General features: G+C 35.7%; 1 protein-coding gene across 3 annotated transcripts in view; it reads left to right on the top strand.

The window, feature by feature from the left end:
- Nucleotides 1-23,782, top strand: part of EMB2083 (AAA-type ATPase family protein) — a 159,364-nt gene that overhangs the window by 113,850 nt on the left and 21,732 nt on the right. For all 3 annotated transcript variants that reach the window (XM_089829566.1, XM_089829561.1, XM_089829559.1), the window contains exons 6-10: nt 1,139-1,297; nt 4,325-4,410; nt 4,624-4,702; nt 22,620-22,751; nt 22,896-22,952. In XM_089829566.1, coding sequence (XP_089685692.1) covers nt 1,139-1,297; nt 4,325-4,410; nt 4,624-4,702; nt 22,620-22,751; nt 22,896-22,952 — 513 coding nt within the window. The remainder of the gene's footprint in view (nt 1-1,138; nt 1,298-4,324; nt 4,411-4,623; nt 4,703-22,619; nt 22,752-22,895; nt 22,953-23,782) is intronic.

Here is a 23,782-nt window from a genome sequence, read left to right as displayed (position 1 = left end):
GCTTAAAGAAAGCTGTCAGATAGCAGATCAACCTGTCCAAGGAACTCTGTTGCTGGATTATGAAGGAAAATTGATCCTTGAACCTGAATTTATTTTGGATGTAAGGGAGAAGAGGTTACATAACAAAGCTATTCCTTAATGCTTAAACAAGTGGAGGTGACTACTAATTGAAGATGCAACCTGGGAAGGGATTGAAATCTTCGGACGCTCTGACTTGAAATTGCTTGAATTTGGGGACAGGAGGACTGTGATGAACTCATGAAGGTGAGGCCACCTAGTGTAGATGGCAGTGTTGGCTGCCAACTATGAAGTTTCATCTTCTTCTAGAGAACTTGGGAAAAGATCTGCTTGCTGCCAGCTGCACAATCTTATCTTGAAATCAGATTTTGGTCTTGAATATTCTTGTAAGAACCACCAACTTCTTGTAGAAGCCCTGGTTTGTCTTGTAGTGATAGCTGTCTCTTAGAAGAAAAATTTAGATCACATCCAATTATGTAATTTTATCTTGTTGCAGAAAATAAGATTCTTGTTTTGTGTTATATCTTCTACCATCTTCTAGAAAGGGGCCAAATCAGATTGTTTACTTGCCTTGCATGACAAGTTAATGAACTGTGCCAAGTAGACATAACTATATATAGATGACTCTACCATGTTTTGGTTATGCTGAATAAATTGTTTGCAGTTGTGAACATCTTGTGAAGGGACACAACCCCCACAAATCAGCACTCCTCTGCTGTGCATTGTCCAAACTCTATTTGGGTCTGCAATAACTGAAGCTTGAAATCTGTTGTAAATGTTTCTTACTTTGTAAGCAAATGGCTTCTGTTTTAGATTTTGTGCCAGTTTTTATGAATTAGTCAGGATTTCAGAATTTGCAGCTTCTGGTAAAATCGGTCTAAGCACTGATAAATGTTTGAATGACCTTAAAGAAATCTGGAATTCATTCTTTTCTTGAATATGTATCATGTAAGCAGTCTGTTTGAAATTCAATTTAGTCATGAACTCATCCTTGCATTTAGTCAATTTTTTAGTATTGCAAAGCTTATAGTTACAATATTACTAACCTTGGATACTTTTGAACACATTGGTAGTTTTGATAAAACTTCTGTGTTCTGATTAACAAATATTCAACTTACAGATTACAACTGATGATTTAATTGAAGCAATACATAAGGAGGAAGGTGCATTAGACATAGAGATGAGGCGCACTATGAACTACTTGCAAAAGCTAGCTCTGAGTGAGGCAGCATCAGTTGTTGCTTCTCTTAACTATATTGATTTAAAGGATGTTCGGATGGTATTGTGGCTTTACCTTACCCAGTTGTTATACTTCCATTTTTTTTGGAGAAGTTTCTTGAAATTGCTTTCTTTATATAAATTTGTAATAACCTGCACTATTCATTCCAGTTGATATTTACACATTTTTAGATACCTTCATTTTCTTTTTGTATCTCTGTAAAATATTAGCCTGGTTGTTTTCAAAAGAAATGAAATGCTCTATGTATCTCATTTGGCCAAGCATTCCGCAGGTTGGTTGCTTAGCAAGGATGTAATGATCCCTAATAGGGTCCTACTTAAATTCTCTCAAAATTCTCAATAAGGGTTTAGATTACATTTATTTCATTCTAAGAGAGCTTCAACTCTTTATCATCATCATATATAGAAGGAATAATAATTAACTTAAAATGCATACTTAAGTCTTAATTCCTTACTCTTCTCCTAATCACTAACCCTAAGACAAATGGTAGAATTACCATGATTGAGGTGCAGAAACAGTCTCCAAGAGGCTCCCTCATGAACAATGCCTGTTTTGGGAATCTTCTCCTCACTGTTACTGAATTACTCTGCCACTCCTCTCATGAACTCCCTATCTGCTTAGTCATATTAGTAAGGGAATAAATAATTAAGTTGTATAAGTATTATTATAACTATAATATATCTAATTATTAAATCATTTCTATATTAAGATACTTACGTGTATACATATGTAGATATCTTATGAGTAATTACATTTGTTTATTTAATCATTATTTATTACCATTATATACGAATAATTCCATATTATATAGAATAAACTTGTCGATTAATCATATCAAAATATCTCATATGACCTAATCAATTCATAAATAACTATCTTATTTTCTATTAACCATATTAATAAAAGTTTTATATTTAAAAAACATGAATATAAAAGAAATCAACTTTACGTACCTTTTAGGAAGGGACGTTCTTTAATGTATTTATCTTTGCTAATTTTCCATGTTGTCTTTTCTTATCCAATTATTTTACTTTTCATTCTAATTGCCTCTTTCTTTGTAAATTATTTTTCCGTATCTTTAGGGAGAATGCAATTTATATTTTGTTTCCTTTATTTTTTTCTCCTTGATTTCCTCCTATATTTTCTCCTTTACTTTCTCTTGTATTTCTCTTTTTTATTTTTAGTTGAACAATTTTCTCTCCTCTTATTATTCCTTACAATATTTATATCAATTAAGATAGTGTCTCTTGATGAAGAGATGTATCTCCGGGAATATCTTTTCATTTAATTTGATGGTGTTTATATCATGATTGGCAATAATCTTGATATAGATTTAAAGTAATTTAGGGTCCTTGTATAGTAATTTGTAGTTGTTTAACATGTAATTGTTATTCTCTTACAAATAATGTATTTAGTTTCAAATAACATTCATTAACTTTGTATTGGAATAAAGATTTTTACATAATTTAATAAATAATTTATATTGATTAAATATTAGATTATCTAAGTTATTTTTTGAAATTACATTTAGATTTATTTAATATTAGAAATGAATAATTATAACATAATTTCTTTAGAGACTTTAATATTTTATAAATTTATTGTATTTATTATTTATATACTTACATTTTAGAATTGTATATATATTTTTTTGACATTTAATTATTTAACATATGATTATAATTAATACTATTTATTTAATAATAAACACTATTTGTTAATATTTAATTCATATCAAGAATTTATCATCTATTCAAAGGAATGTATAAGTTGGAACAATTCATATATGTGTTATATTTTATATTCTATATATGTCTAGCATGGTTCATGACAAAGGAACAGTATCTATGCGAAGCAGAGTTTTTATTATTAAATGAATTTTGCAGGTGGACCAATAAAGTACCATTCTTTAATGCATAGTCCATAAATTCATATTTAATTGAATACAAAGCTGAAAGAGATTGTAGAAAACTGTTGTTTCAGCTATCCTTAATTATTGTTGTGAATAATCTTTAAATCGTAAAATCCAGAGAAGGTATACGGAATTTTTGGAGAGAAATTTAAGAAAAGTGAATCAACTGGTTGGGAAGGAAGCCAGGTTCTATATGTAACATGCCCAATTCTATACATATCATTGAACTATGATTCCCAAACTGCCATTTATTTTGCTTTGAGATTGTTTAAGTGACTTCTGTAATCGTTGACCTCTTGCCAATTGATCTTGGATAACTTTGCAAAGAGCAGAAGCAAATTTGTGCAAAAGCTTTTAACTCTGCAAGTTGAGCTAATTCTAATTTTAGTTTCCAGCTACTTGTTTGATAGGATTGGATATAGTGAGAGAAGAATAAAGTACATTCAAGAAGTGGGTTTGGAAGTTGCCCTTATTTCTTACGTATATATTTTGATGTATACCAAAACTTGAAATTTTCAAGAATGGCTCATTTAGTAGAAGATGTATGCTGAAGTCAATCTTCCATTAAAGCACCAGTTCCAATATGTGGAGTAATAATGGACCAAATTGAAGATCATTTGGATTGGTTTGATATCCCGAATTCTTAATTGCTCTGCTAGATAGCCCTCTTCCTGTATTCTATTGATATTCTATTGTATGCAATACATATTTACTTAGAAAGAGATTGGAAAATAGTTGCTTCTTGATCTTGTAGATGGAGATGCTTGAAGAGATTACAAAGGAATCACTTATTGATTTTGTACTACAATTTTTCCTCATGCTTGCGGGGTTGTGTAAAGCTAATATTGTAATTCCTTTTAACATCCTAGCTAAGTCACTAATACCCAAGTCTCACTCAATCTTTCCAATGCTGATATGTATTTTATTAGCTGTCAACATAAGCCAGAGCAAGAAGAGTTTCTGTGATCTTGAATTGGATTTTAGCATGCTTTTCCTCTAGAATTTTGTTTATGTTTATGCTTGTTGACATTTTGAGCTAATTTTGTTGGTTACTGTCTTATTAAAATCAAACTATACTCAAACTCAGCAAAAATATCGTTGAAGTGATATAGTTGATCAGTTCCTCCAGTCACAAATTTCTGCCATCCTAACAGGTAACCATTGCACCAAGAGCTGGACGAATGCAAGGAGCAGCACGCTATAACTTGGATGTGGGAAAGTTTATGGTACCATCTATCAGGTTTTACTTATAGTGTCTCTTAATTTTTTTTTGTTTGTTATCTTGATGATTGTTTGTAGAGGTCCATATAGAAAGCTGATTGGAACAAATGATCTTATTTATATATTTGACTTTATTTTAATTGTTTTTCAGTTTGTTATCTTAAGTTTTGTTGGACTTTATATATAAGATTGTAGTATATTTAAATGTATTTCTAATATTTCTCAATCACAGTCGGCAGACAGTGCTAGACCACATTACTGTTCAGCTAGCTCCACGTGCAGCTGATGAAATTTGGAATGGACCTGATCAGGTACATTGACATTTTAAATCAAATAAAGCTGCATATGTGTCCTATATTACACACAATGAAAATGATGTGCCCAGTTGTTTGTACAAATTTTATTAGACATTAAATTACAAAATGAATAAAATTTTGTTGGATTATATAGACAGGTATTTTAATCTATATATCGAAATTGGAGTATTCAGTCTCAGAAAAAACTTGCGAAGCTTGAAACACCCAACTTTGCAAAACTGGAAAACTTAAAAAGTTCCTTAAATTCCATTAGAAGCACACTATTTTTGGAAAATTGAACGTGAAGATGCATCGAATCAGCCAATAATTGTGTACAAAAGTGTATTCTATTATGCTTGATTGATTTAAATGGAAATTGGGTCAAAATGGAATCCTAGTGTGGAATGCTGATGACTGATATCTTGACCCAAAATGAAAATAGTAAACAGCTTTTGTAAAACTAAAAGTAAATACTACATTAAAACATTTTACATCTTTCTATTGGTATGACAGGCTGTTGCTTGATTTCCATCTTGGATGTAGATGCTTTTGCAATGATTCCTTAACCTCGTTAACCTCATCAATGTCATCCAAGTCTAAATCTCCTGCTGCACCCTCCAATGCCAACGCCTCCTCCAAATCATAGATCTCATCCTTAATAAGTAATGGAGGTAACTCATCCTGCCTTGTCCAATTTTTACATGGGTCCGTCTCATCCAAATCAATCAGATTGTTTGATTTTCCTTTGGTTTTTTTCTTGTGTGCAGTTGGAGATTGTATTGCACAGAGACATGGTCATTGAGGTGTTTTTAAGCGAATTTGTTCCTCTCCTTCATATGGATGTCCTCAAATAAGCTCTGATTGCGCTCACGGTTAGATGCACTACAAGGTTGGTACCAGATGTAGAGGAAAGATTTGGGTAGTCCATCCCGATTTGTCCACCAAGACTATACAAAGCAAATACTGAATAGTTAGAAAGCAAAGCCAAAACATATTTTGTCAAATTATGAATAGTTGTAAGCTAGGAAATTTGAAAGTTGTAAATTTGTAAGACACATGTGAAATACCAGTTTTTATACCCAGTGTTTGAGTGGCTCTTCCTTGCTTAGCTAGGTCTGAAGAAACGAGTGTGTCCTTTTTTCCCTATAACTTCACAATTTTTTGATGAGTTCCCTCACCTCAACTTGGGTCATCCTTTGGATGCATGTACTGAGGGCATCCATAATCTTTCCATTGGGATTTGAGAAGGTATTTCAGTAGAATCAAATGAGGTTGAGGAAGTAGACTTCTATATAGATTGGGTGTAGGACTTCCTATTGATAATATCCCATAGGGGATCAAATTTGAGTGCTCTTGCTTATAATAATTTTATTAATTTCTGATAGAATACTTGGCCTCCCTATCCATGGCCTCATAAAGATATCCCATTGGGATTTGATCCGTATCTACCAAGTGCAGAACTCTAACCTAGGGCTTTGAGACCTAGAATTAAAAATACAAAAAGATTGAAGTTTTGGATTTATAATAATTGGCTTAAATTAAAAAAATTGAATTTAACTTCAAATTTTTGAAGTTACTTTCACCATCTTTGTAGCTCTTTCTGAAAAAGGGTTCTCAAAGACTATGCATGCAACCTCCCTTCTTTAGGTTTTCTTTGAGCAAGGTCGCACTAACTATGCTCGAACACAAATGTTTGTTTCAAAGCCGTCTATGAACTAATAATGCTTTGCAACATTAAGAGAATTTTTGCGAACCTTGTGACATTGATCTTACTGTCTTGGGAATATTTTTCAACGGAGAGTTTTAAGGATCAATAGCAAAACAATGGTTCCAACCATAGCGTGTGAGACATAGTCTCTCCTAATTATAAGGGAAGCCTCCCTCTTTTCATTGCTACTAGAATCAACAAAACACTTAAACTACTATTTATACTAAGCTAAATGGTGTATTTCATCTACAAAGTATTTGGTGGAGCAATAATCTCGATTAATAGACCATGAGTTGTAAGAATAACCTTTAGTTAACCAAGACTTCAACACATTTGTACATGAGGATGGCAAACATTTATCATGAGATACCATCAGACATCATGCCCCCATACATGGAATTTATAAAGATTTTTTTTGAGTTGGGAGTCTCACCAAGTGACCCTGATTTAAAGCTTCCTTTTCAGATATTGGAATGAATGAATGAATGAGTGAATTTTTAATAGTGTCCACAAGGCTAGGCAGCCTATGGGACCATATGCATGTTCTTTACAAAGTTATTCTGCTTGCTATGCATTTGCCTTAGGATACTAGCTGCCCTGTGTAGTTTGGTTCTTGCAAAGAGTTGGTGTAACTGGCCCTCCTTCAAAGTATCCTCATATTTAACTCGATTATCTTGGTATGCAATGCATTCATATATAAAGTGCCATTCCGTTTCAACATATCCTTTATTGCAAAAGGTGCATGTTCTTTCTTCCCACGCCTCCTTGGGTACTGTCCATCTACTTGTCCCACATTGCAGATGATGGGATCCTGTTCTTAGTTGCACAATCAGGAGCCTAATTTTACCTTTCATGTCTGTCTGTAGGTAGTCTCTAATTTCATGACACCACATGGGGTTGAACTCTTTCACATATTGTGTCTTTTTTCTCCCCATTTGTTTTTTCCACATGGCAGTTTTAAAATTTTTCCAGCACATAACTTTTTACCCCTTCATTTGTGTTGGGGCGCTCTAGGATGTCAATGTACCACTTAACCACTTTTCATTCTGTTTCATCCATGTTTTCTTTCTCCTGTCTATTTCCTTTTTAACCATCATCTTGGGCCGGAGTTGATTGTTCATATTTTCCACCTTGTTTAGATAATTTAACAAACGAATAATTGCAGAGGCTTTCATCGGGAACATTCTTGCTTCCACCAAGAGTATCTCGTAAGGTATGGTTGATTTGACTTTAAGTGTAGTAATGATAAGGTGCTTCTGTATTCTTTCTATTTGCTTCCATTTGTGAATGGTTAGGCTGCCCCCCCAAACCTCACATCCATACAACACAACCGAAGTGACCAATAGCCCAAAAAGAGTTATTTTGGTTTTCCAATCCTAGAGTTTCACCTGCCTACACCTGTCTTGCAACAAAAGGAGTTCCTTCCATCCTCCTTGTATCCGCTTGGTTCTACAATTTTCTCAGTTGAGTTTGTTGTTAAAATCTATGCCCAAATACTTGTATTCTTCCACAATTTCTAGAGTATTTCCTTCCTAATGAAAATCAACTTGCTGCTGTTTCTTCTTCAAAGAGAAGATCATAATTTCAGTCTTGCTAGTGTTCACTTGCATCCCAACTTTTTGGCAAAAGCCCTCCAATGTTCTCAGCTGTTCTCTTAAATCCTTGGTTGTTTGAGCTATTAGAATAAGATCATCTGCATATAGGAATAGTTTAATAATGTACTTAGCAAGTTGGACTCCCCCTCCCGAAGTTTTGTTTAGCCAATCTTCTAATTTGTCAATATATAATCCAAATAAGGTGGGTGATAGGGGGCAACCCTTTTTTACACCAATATCACTGCCAAACCATTCAGATATGCCATCTTCTGTTCTGATTCTGGCTCTAACCTGCTCATAAAGCCTATGGACAGCCGCATGAAGCTCGTTTGGTACTTTGAGGTCCTCCATGCGGTTCCAAAGCTTGTCTTTGGGAACTGTGTCAAATGCCTTTTTGAAGTCAACAAAATAACAGAAAGCCTCTTTGTTCGTGATATCCCAGACTTTCTCAGTGAGGTGTCTAAGGGTGATGCAGTGATCGATAGTGGAGTATTTTGGTCTAAAGCCAGCCTGTCCTTTTGCTCTCTTCTCTTCTTTTTCTGCCCAGCTATTGATTCTGCACTCTATCATGCCCCAAAATAATTTACCAAGGAGTGGGTTTACCATGATCGTACGCTAGTTAGGTGGATTATTGGTATCTCCACTCTTGTGAAGAGGTATAACCACGCTGGTGGCCCAGCTTGTCGGGAAGCCACTTTGATTCACTTTGTTGAAAATATTTTGGATGTGAGGAACAAGGAGTTCCATTCCCCATTTCAAAGTTTCAGCTTGCAGCCCATCAATGTCTTTTTCTTTGCTATAAGCTAGTTTCTTTATTCCTTGCTTTATATCTTCCATTGAGAAAAGTTCAATAGAAGTGTTGATTCTAGGGGGGATGTTTCTATCTTCAGTTCGCTCATAGAGAACATAATGATCTTTCAGATTTGAATGGAGAAGAAGTTTTTGGTCAGTTTGAAGGAGAATCTGCCCATGATGATACTCATATGCCTACAGATGACATTGAATGTGAAAAAGAGGAAGAGGATTCTCTCAGCATGGAAGAAATCTCAGTTTTGTTAGGTATTGAATGTCAAAAACATGTTGAGAAAAATGGTCCAAAATTTTTCTCATTCCATCATGCTAAACAGGTTGATGGATCAATTTATATTCAGGAGGCACTTGATAGAGATGATGATACCTAAAAATCATATAGCGAAGATGAAATAGAACTACATACAATGTATGAACAAAGGAAGTTGTAGAATATATTGCTGATGAAGATATCCGTTTTGCTGGTCAAGCAGATGATCACTCTCAAAAGGATGAATTTAGTACATGATTTGATGATATTATATGTAGTGATGATTTGGATGAAAACTCTTATGAAGATATCCCTGAATTCTCTATGTTTCTAAATCCATTGTTTGAAGAGGAAGTAGAAAAAGATATGAAAGAGTTCTCTATGTTTTTGAACCCATTATTTGAAGATGAGATAAAATGAGATATGCATGGTTCTGAAAATTTCCATACTATCCTAGTTGATCAGACTCTTGGTGAAAGAGAAATTGTACTTCTTGAAAACAAACCATTCTCTAAGCCTTTTTGTGAGAAGAAACAATATCCGGAATGTGGAGACAGGGCAGATTGTAGACAAGAAGACAAACAAGTAAAGAAGATTCATTCCAATGCTCGTGTAACTGTTCCATTTCATAGGGATCTTCCATTCAGCAAAAACGGCAGTACATCTAATTATCTTTGAAAGCCTAAACATAAGACGGATACCAAAGATTGCATTGATCAAACAAAGCCATTTAGTATTGTCCATAGGAACGATGCATCAGATTCAGCAAGGATTCAGATTTTGGGGATGAATGATTCTGAAATTTATCTATTTTCAAATACTCTTGTTGATGAAGAAAGGGCAAATTCTGATCCTAAACAAATAATGAAGGGAAAGTATAATATGATCAGAAGGAGTAAGTTGTTGCATGATCAAAATCGGGTGTTTGATAGAGGAAAGAATCAATGTTCTTTTTTTGGGGGGCCTGGGGCCACCTGATTTTACCTTGCATCATGTGAAGTATGGATGCTCAGTCTGCTCCTCTAGAGATAGCTGGAATCTCATTATGCCCGCAAGGGGCATATGTCCCCAACAAAAGCCACTGATGGAGTTCAATTTTTTTGCCTCCATTTATGATGTTGGGGACCTAATTTGTATTGTCATTAATGTGAATAAAAGAATAAGGAAATAGATAGAAAGTTTATAAAGATTTAACTTGCTAGAGATTGCTATAAGAAGAATTGCCTAATCAATTTGTAAGACAATTGAGACTGAGATGTGCATTCAAACTGTAGATCCAATTGGTAATCATAAGAATATAATTAACAAAGCATATATATTGATCAAGACTTGCAACAAACATATCATTTTCAGTCAAAGCCTGTCAAAGTGATACTGCAGAACGTTTGAAGTCTCCAGCCACAGCAATATGTAAAAATGATATGCCAACATGTACAGAAAATGATATTATTAACAGCTTCAGCAACAGTGTGAGCATGAACAGTGGTATAGCAATACAAAATCTGGAGTTAAAGTTTGAATTGAATATCTTTGAATCAAAATATGATGCCGTCGGGTCTATCAGAGAACACATGCTGTCAAAGATAGCTGCCAAAACTTGAAATAAAAATAGGTTCTAGCTGTTTGATTACATCATCTAATCATTTCAGTCCGAGCCAGAAAATGTAAATATTAAATCAAGCAAGGAAACAGAACAAAGAAGGTGAATACACGAATACAAGATTTATCGTGGTTCAGCAAAACTTGCCTACGTCCACACTCGAGCAGGGATTACTTTATTATGAGTAACCAAAACAATTACATGGGTTCACACAGCCATTATATAGAACTCTACGAATACGGAGAGTTGAGGGAGAATGAACAGTCAATGACTGTTGGGCTTCATATCCAAACAATCTCCCCCGTGAAGTCCAACCGGTACACCCATGTGCATTAGCATCCCTGCTTCCCAAATCATATCTTACAGAACAACCAAACCTTGAGAAAATCTTAACTTTGCCAGAAATTGTTCCAGCACACTTTGAATGACTCTTTTCCAAATCAAATCGGAGTCGAAAATATCTCCTCTACATTGCAACCTGCTGGTTGCATAATTTGCATCAATTTTATGGTTATTCTCATTTAAGACACCATCATTTTCATTATTGTTATTATTATCAATAATTGTTGAGGTCTTCCTTGAGCCACCTAAAACACCACAAAACTACATTTTATTTCCATAATATGCAGCTGAGAATACTATGTTAGGCAGAGTATTACTTTGTGAGTTAAAACCATTGTTGCTTTGAAGCACTTGATAATAGCCTCTTCCATTCATGCTAATTATTGAATTTGTCTACATAATTGACCAACTTTTCCACACCAGTATGACTGTTGTGATATGTTGGGAGTTTTGAATCAACGAATGCCTAGTGTAATTTATCTGCAACATGACTTTTGTCCTTTGATAATCTGATTGGCTCCCTGCAATTGATAAATGCCTGATGCAATTTCTTGAAAATAGGATTTTCACCCTTGACAGATTCTCTGGTCTCTGAGTCCTTACAAACATTCTCATCAGCAATACGTGACAACAACAGCATTTCCTTGGCTGCAACTTCTAGTGGTTTTATTCATTGCAGGCTGTGTATGACAACGTGGACCAATAGTTTGGAGTCTTACATTTATTTCATCATGCGGAAGATTGAATTCAGCATTCACCATATGAGTCTCCAATCCAGAATTCATTGTGGATTGTAATGGATAATTAATTCCATACATTGTGCCTCTGTTTGGTGAGTGGCCTGGAATAAAATCTTCATTGGAAGATCAATTCATTCCCTTTCTACTCTGCATTAGTGACAAGGTTTGACTGCTTGGTATGTTCAATGAGCTGACCTGCTCATCATTCTGTGTGGGGAAAATATTTGTATGAAGCCTCCGCAATTGGGTCATGTGAGGAAAGCATTTCACTATGGGGTATGCTATGGAGAGATTGGGACTTGTGCGACCAGGCCCAAGATGAATTTGGCATTTGCACATATTGAGAACAGGGAATGGTATTGTTCCCCGCAACGTCCATTGGAATCCTTTCACAATGTTGAGGAGACTGTGTCCTCCTTTCACAACATTGAAGAGGTTGTATTTGGCCCATGTCCTTCCAGTTCTGTTTGCCACGTTGGGGGCTCTCAATAGGTAGAGAAGTATTATGTTCTCCACTTATGACTTCCCAAGCTGGTCGTCATCCAACATCCCAACGATAGTCCCGTCCATTTCATGTTTTTTCAGGCGTCTATTCATTTGCCCATTCACCAGGTTACAACTTTGGTTATTGCTGTCCTAATTTGATGTGCCACACAACATAAGAGTATTCTCTGATTTTCCAGTCAAAGTTATCATCTTCCACATTTGAAGGAGAATCAAATCTCTTACTTACCAATACCTTGCGAGATGCTTCATTTGGCTCGTCTTGAGCTCTTCTATCTTTAGAAGACAAAATTGATAGTGCCTCCTCTTCTCTTGGATGAGCAGCAGTTTGCACCTCTTGACCTTCTTGGTTGATATAAAGGCCTCTCCTTGGGGCCTTCACCAGCACCCTATGCCTGGCTGCATGTTTGTAAGCTACATCCTGCTCAACTTGAGAGGCAAACTTCACATCAGTTTTGAGTTGGGACTCTAATGTCAAATCTTTTGAACCTTCATTGTTCATAAAACTAGAATCTATCTTTGCCTTCAACATAGGGAAAAAAAGTTGGAAACTTTTCTTACGAGGCTAGCTATTATTTTGATTATTCTGAATAAATGTCATAGTTGCATCAACATTGTGAAAGGAAATAATTCCATCTTTCATCTTGTCCTCATTGCGCCTGTGTGTGGTGAGTGACCTGGAATAAAATCTTCATTTCATGTTTTTTCAGGCGTCTATTCATCTGCCCCTTCACCAGGTTACAACTTTGGTTATTGCTGTCCTAATTTGATGTGCCACACAACATAGAGTATCCTCTGATTTTCCAGTCAATGTTATCGTCTTCCACATTTGAAGGAGAATCAAATCTCTCACTTACCAATACTTTGTGAGATGCTTCACCTGGCTTGTCTTGAGCTCTTCTATCTTTAGAAGACAAAATTGATAGTGCCTCCTCTTCTCTGGGATGAGCGGCAGTTTGCACCTCTTGACCTTCTCGGTCAATATATAGGCCTCTCCTTGGGGCCTTTACCAACACCCTATGGCTGGCCGCATGTTTGCAAGCTACATCCTCCTCAACTTGAGAGGCAAACTCCACATCAGTTTTGAGTTGGGACTCTAATGACAAATCTTTTGAACCTTCATTGTTCATAAAACTCAAATCTATCTCTGCCTTCAACATAGGGAAAAGAAGTTGGAAACTCTTCTTACGAGGCCAACTATTATTCTGAATAAATGTCATAGCTGCATCAACATTGCGAAAGGAAATAATTCCGTCTTTCATCTTGTCTTCATTGTGCCTCTGTGTGGTGAGTGATCTGGAATAAAATCTTCATTGGAAGATTGATTCATTCCCTCTCTACTCTGTGTTAGTGACAAGGTTTGACTCCTTGGTATGTGCAATGAGCTGACCTACTCATCATTCTATGTGGGGAAAATATTCGTATGAAGCCTCCGCAATTGGGTCATTCGAGGAAAGCATATCACTGTGGGGTATGCTATGGAGAGATTGGGACTTTTGCGACCAAACCAAGATGAATTTGGCATTTGCACATATTGAGAATAGGGAATGGTATTGTTCCCCGCAACGTCCATTGGACTCCTTTCACAATGTTGAGGAGACTGTGTCCTCCTTTCACAACATTGAAGAGGTTGTATTTGGCCCATGTCCTCCCAGTTTTGTTTGCCACGTTGGGGGCTCTCAATGGGTAGAGAAGTATTATGTTCTCCACTTATGACTTCCCAAGCTGGTCGTCATCCAACATCCCAGCAACAATCCTGTCCATTTCATGTTTTTTTGGGCGTCTATTCATCTGCCCCTTTACTAGGTTACAACTTTGGTTATTGCTGTCCCAATTTGATGTGCCACACAACATAGAGTATCCTTTGATTTTCTAGTCAAAGTTATCGTCTTCCACATTTGAAGGAGAATCAAACCTCTCACTTACCAATATCTTGTGAGATGCTTCACCTGGCTTGTCTTGAGCTGTTCTATCTTTAGAAGACAATTGATGGTGCCTCCTCTTCTCTGGGATGAGTGGTAGTTTGCACCTTTTGACCTTCTCGGTCGATATGCAGGCCTCTCCTTGGGGCCTTCACCAACACCCTATGGCTGGCCACATGTTTGCAAGCTACATCCTCCTCAACTTGAGAGGCAAACTTCACATCAGTTTTGACTTGGGACTCTAATGATAAATCTTTTGAACCTTCATTGTTCATAAAACCATAATCTATCTCTGCCTTTAACATAGGGAAAATAAGTTGGAAACTTTTCTTACGAGGCCAGCTATTATTTTGAATAAATGTCATAGTTGCATCAACATTGTGAAAGGAAATAATTCCATCTTTCGTCTTGTCTTCAGGTGAATTCTCCTCTCTTTTCCAACCATCCCACCAACGTACACGAAATTCCTTTCTTACTTTCACATACACAACATCTCTTTCTGAATTATCAATAAACTCGTTGATAATAAAATAAACTTCATCTTCTTCCATCTCTGCTCAACCTCACCAAGCTTTGCTACCAATTGTAAATATTAAATCAAGCAAAGAAACAGAACAAAGAAGACGAATACACGAACACAAGATTTATTGTGGTTCGGCAAAATTTGCCTATGTCCACACTCGAGCAGGGAATATTTTATTATGAGTAACCAGTACAATTACATGGGCTACACACAACCATTATATAGAACTCTACGAATACGGAGAGTCGAGGGAGAATGAATAGTCAATGACTGTTGGGCTTCATATCCCAATAGAAAATGTGTGCAAGACAAAGAGTGGGTGAAGACAAAGGTTACTATATAGAAATCTAATCAAAGACAAATTTGTTGTAGTCAATATATCTGATGTGCAAATCTTAACAATCACTACATATGCGTTGATAATAAAAAAGAAACCATAGCGGTTGGTACTGTATGTAGAGGCCATCGAGATGAATTCAGGAAGTCCTTGAGAAACAATGTATTTCATCTGAAGCCCTTCACAAGTTGTCTGTTTCATTCAAATAATGACTCAGTGCCATTCAAAAGAGAATGTATGCATATCTTGAAGATAAAAGGTTTGCGTGTTGGAGATTGTCGAACAATGTTCACCATCAAGTGGTGTACCTAGGTACAAGTAGCGTCACAAGCACGAAAGAAAGCCTCGAGCCTCATGAAAAATTGGAGTTTATAGGTGGGCATGCAATAACAAAGAACACTAGCATGTTCTGTTTCCATATTCTCTATATGCGGCTTCCACAGGTTTAGAGGACGCTATCGGTGATAGATATGAGGCAATGTGTTCTCCAAGTAGTAAATTCTTGCCCAATGAAACCATACACAAGTGCTCAGTAATGAAAAAGCTCCACTTCTAAATTATTTCTCAAAACTATAGTCTCCCCTGGAATTTCACGGCATAAAAGAACAAATGGAAATTAATTAAATTAAAAGTTGAGATTATGAGAGGACAATAAACTTTAAAGTGTGAGTATTTAAAGAGGAGGCATTGTTTAGAAGGCGATGACATTTGAAAAGTCATAATCTTTGAAATTTGTAAAATATAAATAGGAGGTACATATTGGATACAAAAGACATTCGACATTTTCGAAGAAGTATTATTTATTTTGTACGGAGGAATAAGGAGCAAATATATGACTTTGTAATATAAATTCAAATATTTTATTTTAATAATAAAACAAAATGTCATTTGTTTATTTTATTTAAAGGGATGGAGAATTAAATTGTAGTTGATTTGTCCTTTGTAATCATTTTAAAAATTTCTATAAACAAATTTATGTTAGATAAGTGGATGTGGTAATCTATGGCATTTTAAACTCGATCATCACAGATATTGTGAAATATATTATTGTTTTCGAATCTGTGTGTAGTCCGTCTCCTCGACTTTAGGAGTTAAAGTGCAAACTGGGCTAGTTTAGAATTGTGTATATATATTTGATCTGTTGCATCTTGGTCATTAAACTATTTATAGTTTACGTGTGTAGAACATTATAACGTTGTACCTTATAATCTTCATTGTAGTTGTCTCTATTGTCCAAATTAGCAAAGACACTGATCTTTTTATTATTGAAGTCAAAAAATCTATAACTTCTTTCTTACAAGCATCAAATTCATTGTTAAAACCTTATTCAATTTAATTAGTTCAAACATTCAACATTCAATTTCATATTAATCAAGTTTGAGGACCTTGCCAACAGGAGAACTCCAAAGCTTAAATTTGCTTTAGAAAAGCTTTGAACCAAGTGATCAAGTTCAAGGAGAAGGTCTACCTCCCTAGGTGTAGTAGGGCCTAAAGTGCAGGGGAATCATAGTGATTCTCGTTTGTTGGCCATAATTGATTGTGGAATCCTATTGAAGAAGTAGTAGGCTCTTGGATTTCCAATCTCTGGTTTTTGGAACAAAATTCACAACCAAGATAAAAGAGGCATTGCTTTGAAGAGAGAAAAGAAAGAGAGAGATGCATGACCGCTAACCTTGTAACGGATTGCTTTACTGTGAAACACAAAGTGAAAACACTGCAAAAGTTGACATTGAAAGTATAGCAAGTTGTGTTATGTTAGTGAATTAATTAAAGAGGATAAGTCCTTAAGGAAAGTGTTATCTCCTTTAAGGTATCCGACAAGGGTGATCAAGCCTAAGGAATGCATTGTCTTCATTAAGGGACTTGGTAAGGGTGATCAAGCCTAAGGAAAGCATTATCTCCATTAAGGGATCTAATACAAGTAATTAGGTACAAGGGAAGCATTGTCTCCATTAAGGGATCTAATACAAGTGATCAGGTACAAGGGAAGCATTGTCTCCAAAGGGATCAAGGAAAGGAAAGAACAATCTTTAAGGAAATCATTATCTCCATTAAGGGATCAAAGGGGGAGGACTAGTCATTAAGGAAAAAATTGCCTTCATTAACGGATCCAGCAGAAAAAGACGAACACAAGGAAAACATTTTCTCCTTGGGCATTCTCAAGAGAGGTTGCATTGAATCATTGTGCCTCTGTGTGCAAAATGTGAAGCAAGCAGCAAAGTGTGTGCCCCCATGTTAAAGCAATTGCAAATGCCTTAACGGGAGCAATGACTTTAATGAAGTATACATGCACCCACCAAAAATGTTTCCACTATGAGATGCCCCCAAGAAAGGACAAACCAAGGGAAATGAACACATGGCAAAAAAGAGCATGGAAGGGATCTACTAACTTTAGGGTGAGTATGATCAGATAATACATGAGATATTATATCAAAATGAAATGCCATCATCGCTCAGAGGTAGTAGAACTACACACATAATAGAAGAATGTCATGTAAGAGTTACAAAGAAGTCTTTTTGGGACAACATCATAGAGATCCCAAAAAATAGGTTACCACCATTTTATATCATCCCCAATTAGACAACACAAAGGTGCATCAATGAACCATATGCATGACATAACATGTAACAATGTCACAATGAATTGATTCTTCTATCACTTTGTGCCAACATAGCAACAAGGGTCAAGGTTGTCTAAAGAAATCTAAAAAAAACTTATATCAAGCAACGCATCACAGGGGAACACATTACAACAAAGGAACACAAGTAATCAATTACACAAGAGGAGCTAGTCCGCTCTGCCGCTTTGGTTTGTAGTGTATAGGGAAGGTGGGCAACACACAACAGGAACAACATTAAGCATGGTAGATGGGACTATGGCTAGTTCCAAACAGGGACTATGCTCTAAGGATGGATCATTTTGTTCTGTACTAGGATTAAGAGATAATTATTGTGAAAATACAGTTGGTAAATCGTGATTAACATTAATAAGCTCCTTCATATTATCATAGTCACCAGTATGAATATCATGGTTAGTTGCATTAGGAATATCGAAAGTGTCATGATCGAGAGTAGCTTCTTCATCCATATTATTGGTAATAGAATCAAAGATACGGATAAAATTATCATGTTTGTTCATTTTTGTCTTTTTCAAACTAACTTTCTTCTTTGGGCTATGCATAGGCTGATCAAATGGAATCAAAGTATCAGAAGATGTTTTGGTGAAGAAAGCTTTTGAGAAGCATGTTGATAGGCTATAGTGTGATATTTTTGGTGGCAATCACTAGCACAACAGTTACACTTGGTTTTGTTGGAAATTAACATCGGGCCCTTTTCTTCCTTTGGAGGAAGAACAAAAGGAAATTTTCTAGGTGGAGACATACTTTTGACTAAATGTTTGTAAGATATGGGAGGTGGAACAAAAGCATATATAGGAGGTGTAAGTGGTTGAGGGAGAAGTCCAGGTCTAGGACAAAGAGAAGAGCATTCTTAGGATTGTTGAGCTTACAAATCTTTTGGATTTTCTTTATTTTGATATTATAGGAAGAGATTATTGTTGCGGGATTAAGTGGGTTGAAGGATAGAAGGCCAAAAGGAATCAAGAAAATAGACTTGAGATATGGAAGGTTGATAGAGATCATGATGAAAAGTTATCCTTCCTCCACTGCGGAGAAATTTTAAACACTTACGAATAGGAGAGGCTATAGCTTTCATGGAGGTAAGCAAAAGAACACCAAGTTTGTCTTGGAATTGATTGAAAGTTGGGATGACTCAAAAGTTACATCTCGAGTTTTACCATCAACTTCTATGGGAAATGAAATAGAACTATGGGTAGGATAAAGGAAACCATTGCAAGTTTGGATCACAATATCATATTGATCATAGAAATTGCAGTGCAATCATCTATTTTAAAGGTACTCATTAGTTTCACGTTCACCATTGAAGTAGGGGCAACAAGGACACCACAAGAATAGAGATCATCAACGTTTGCAACAATATCAAGAGGACCTTTACGCTTTTCGGCATGGTGTGCCCCTTTTTGATGCTTTGGGGATTGATCTGACATGCCTTCTACTTTTCTCAAAGGTGCTTCTGGTTCTAGGTTTTTCTGTTGAAGACTTTGGGGGCTTTTTGTGATATATCTCTTGGGGTCAGGCTTCTGGTGCTTTGCCTCCTCTTTGCTTTTTTGGAGGCTAGTTTCTGATGTGGGGCTTGCTCTTTTCCCCTTCTCTTCCTTGCTCAAAGTCTTCCTTGGTTGGTTATCTCCTGGTGAGGCTCTTGTTGAGGGAGAGTCCTTCTCTACAGTGGCGAGATCTCTCTTGGTTCCTTTGTGGCAGATGTTTTATTCTCTCCATTGTTCTCTTCTTTCAGTTTTCCTTTTGAGGTGGGAACCCCCTTCGAGGTGGAGGCACATCCTTTTGAGGTGGATTGTTGTTGGTATGAAGAGTTCAGTGGTTGTGGGTGCCCTTCCTCACACAATTGCTGGGTGGCAGCCTTTGTTTGGCTGGTTGTCTTCTTTTGGCTGGTCTCTTTGAAGTGGCTTCCTCCTCTTTTCATTTGCTGGGTTCATCTAGTTTCCTTCTTGCTGATCTCTATCTTTTCCATTTAGCTTTGGAGGTCTTTCGTCTTCCTTGTCCCTCCTTTCCTGGTTGCAAGGGGTTTTCTTTGATGTTTGGTTCGGGGTTCCCGCTTAAACCCTTATGTTTTTCAAATTTTAATCTCTTAGTTGCTGGACCTGCATCCTGCTAGTTGCGGTTCCAGTCAAAAGCCTTTGGAATTCACCTTTTGTGAATTCGTATCAGCCTACGTCTTAGGCTTGCTGTTTTTTTTATAATCTTGCTGGTTCTTTTAGTTGTACGGGTTTGGGCCCTATCCTGCTTTATCTAATCAGAACAATATAAAGAGGACCATCACGTGCTTCAATTGTCTCACTAGGGTCAAAGGTGCTGCAAAACTCAAGCTTGGGTTTAGGTATAGGTTTAGATTCAAATTAATCTATGAGGTTGACAATGCTATCAACTTCAATACACTTATTGTCATGGTCAACAACATAGGTAGGAGGCAAAGTTTGGGGTCACTCAACGGTATTGGTTGAATGAGATGGCAAAGGGTTGGTATAAAAATGCAAGTTCTGTTTGGGAGGTGATATAGCTTTTTTCCTTGATCATTAACACCCTCAACATATATAGTATTAGAATCATTGAGGTCTTGAATAGAAAATTTTAAATGGAAACACTTTTCAATACCATGACTTGGTTGACGATGGTGTTGACAGAAAGCTTTGTGATCGAAGGATTTAGGGAAGGGTTGGAATGTGTCAATTAGTTTGACATGAGCAAGAGCTAACACTTTAGTAGCATTAATTAACTTCAACATCACATTATACAAATATTCAGAAAGCTGAGTAAATTTATGAGGTCTAAAAACAAATGACAAAGGAGCCACAGCTTTGGATTTTGCTGTCACTTAGTCATCAACATTGTTGGATGAATTATTGGATTTGACGAAGTTCTTTGGTTTCTGAAACTTATTATAGGATATGGCATTACTTTTATGAACTGGAAACATTAGAGTGGTGCTCTCAAATTCACTCACTTGAAGCTAATAACTATGAAGCACTGCACATAATTGAGTAAAGGAAGAAAATTCAGAATGCATAACCTTTCTCTAATTTCTTTTTCTAATTTAGAAATGAAAATACTTTGCACATCCATTTTAGGCATGGGAAAGAAATATAAGTGTGCAAATACTTAAATCTACCAATGAAATAAATCACTCTTTCTTTAACACCTTTTTGCAGTGCATTAAATCAGTCAAAGAAATCTTAGAACCAATATTCTTTTGAAATTGTTGGAATAAAGCATTAGCAAGCTTTTCAAAGGAGTCCATGGACTAAGGAGCTAGAGAACAATACCATCGAATAACTTTATCTTGAAAGGTTTTATTAAATAATTTAGTCATGAACCAATGATCATTAGACAAATCACTACACCAAGTTTGAAAGGCTTTGACATGGGTCAAAGGAGTGCCTTTACCATTATAAGTCTCTATATGAGGAATTTCCATGTATTGCGGAATAACAACAGGAATGATATCCAAGGACAAAAGACTAGCAATCTCACAAGTAGAGGTGTTGCCATTGGAGTTATGCGTATAGTTGCTCTTACCCTCCTTCAACTCTTTGCATAATTGTATGTATGCATGCAGCCCTGTAATGTGATGAGAGTCTCTGAATGTGAGGGGACATCAGTTTAGTATTAGAGAATAATCTGTGTGTATATTGTGGTTTATCAATCTAAAAAAATAAAATAACTATAAATACAACGAAAAATGACCTGAAGTCTTAAATTATTTAATAGTAATATTAATCCTCTTTTGCAGTGTGTACCATCATTATTGGGAGACCTATCTCCAGACCCCTGGGACGTGTCTTGGGTACTGGTACTTGTCTCCCATCTTGGAGATGTTTCTGGAGACTTAGTGGGTGCTTAAGGTTTGGGCAATGACGTCCCCCTATGTTTCCTGCAGTCTCCTGTTGAAAAATCAACATCTCCACATTGAAAGAAATAAAAAATAAAAATAGATCTCTTATTTTTGTTTGTGTATCAGCATTTGCCCTTGAACTATCAATATTTTTGCATTTCAATATGTAGTGACAATCTAATATGAAACATTGAAATTGTTGTGTGAGTTTAAAGTCCAACACAATATCATTTTACATTTGTGTGCTTAATATTATTTGCTGTTCTTTCTCTCAAACTTCTACGCAATGTTGTTTTCTAGAGATTATTAAACTTAAATTATTAAAAAAAACTTGATGGCTCCAAAAATCGACGTACTGGTACCTATACCAGTCTCTGAAGTCTCCAAGTACCCCAGTCTCCTGGTAACCTTGGTTGTACTTTGATGATTTCTTTTTAAATGAGGTACATGTTTTTTATTTGTGTTCTACTTAGTGTGTAGAAACATAAATGTGAGGCAATCTCTAGAGAGAATGCATTTTCTGAATATTGTTTTATTGTCATTGCTTTCCTGATCAACACTTATTTCAAACTGTTTCATTTATAAGTTCCCAGATTAGGCATTCCTTCCTCTTGCTGATGTATATGTGACTCAGCTCAACTAGGGACAATTAAATGAAATATGCTTTTGATAAGAAAAGTACACATTGCATTGCCAGAGAGCATCCGCTTTTTTAATCAAATAGTTTTATTTGTGAGATAGATGCCCCAAGCCAGCCTTTAGATATTCCATCCATCTGTAAATTTTGCTGCTGCATATATACATAACATATAAATAGTCAAATAAGATGCCACTACAAACGTCTCTTTTCTTTACTAGAAGATTTCTTATGGCTAATTTGCACTCACTGTAAAAGCTAGATTCAATTGTGTTTCCGATTTTTTATCTTTCCCATTTAATTCACTTTATTTTTCTAATATTGAAGTCTTCTATAATGTTACAAATTGTTGCAATTGTATAACGTTTGGACTGTTCTTCTGGTCCAACTGGTTATGTCATAGCCTAGTCATTGATTTTTCTAGCCTGTTGGACATGACCATATAGCAGTTTTGACAGACATGTTTTGGTATGTATTGCAGTTCAGCACAATCTGGGCAAACACATTTAACAATGCCAGAGTAGCTGCTCGAGAGCTTGTATTTGCTGGCCTTTCTGACAAGAAAGAATTGTATGCATTGTATGATTGTATGTATGAAGTGGATCAGATCAATGTATGGAATTTTCTACCATTTTTCTGTTGTACTCTTTCTTGTACTAATTTTTTTTCAAGCATGTTAAGCTGGTAAAATATGTCTGTTATGTTCTGTTTCATGGCAATTATTCTACACTGATTAACTATCTGTTGCTTGTTTAAGGCAATTGATGTGGAAGCACTGAAAATTGTTAATATATGCTACGAGCGTGCCAAAAAGGTAGATATTTATTCTGAACCTGTTATGATTTGACAGTTAATGATTGGTTGAAAAGGTTAAGAAATCCTGAACCGAGTCATATCTGGCATATATGTAACAATCTAGAATTCTGATGCACAGTTTCTTCAAGCTATCGTTTATCCAATAACTGTCTGAATCTAATTTTTTTTTGTAAGAACCCGACTTCAACTTATTTTTTTTTCCATTTCCGAGTGATACTTATCTCTCATTGATGCTAATAATGCTTTTTCAAGTTAGAACTGAGGAAAATATGAGAAGTTTTACCCTTATTCTTGTATTGAGTTTAAGACATTGTATCTCATGTCTACCTTGTTCCTTCTTAATATTTGCTTCTACTAACTTTTCCCTCCATTTATATTTGTTTTTTAAAATCCTTTAAGGAAATGGTTGTATTTTCAACTCTATCATATTGCTTAGGGTTTATAATAGTTCCATCCAAATGAAGGCAATAACAATTTTTGGCAGGCATATTGCCTACAACACAAAACAATAATGAAGTTTTGTAATGTTCCCTTCTGTCCAAAGTAATTGACTAGTGGAGATTACTAGTCACAGGCAAATTGAATTTATTTAAGGGAATTGATTAATTAATTAAATGTTAGATAGGCCTAATTAATTAATCAAATGCTAAATAGGCCTAAGTCATATGGGATTCTTTTAAGTTTAATTAATTAGCAGCTAAAGTGAGTGACGAATTATAATGTAAAGTTACTTTCGAGGGGAAAAATGTAAATTACAAGATAAATAAAATAAAGTTTAACTTTTGAAAAGGAAGAACATTATAAAAAGAGGATAAGATGAAATGAGGA

This window comes from Cupressus sempervirens, chromosome 1 (assembly GCF_028749045.1).
Source record: "Cupressus sempervirens isolate cs-2001-9-10 chromosome 1, ASM2874904v1, whole genome shotgun sequence".
Taxonomy (NCBI): Eukaryota; Viridiplantae; Streptophyta; class Pinopsida; order Cupressales; family Cupressaceae; genus Cupressus; species Cupressus sempervirens.
This window is presented reverse-complemented; position numbering and strand designations above follow the sequence as displayed.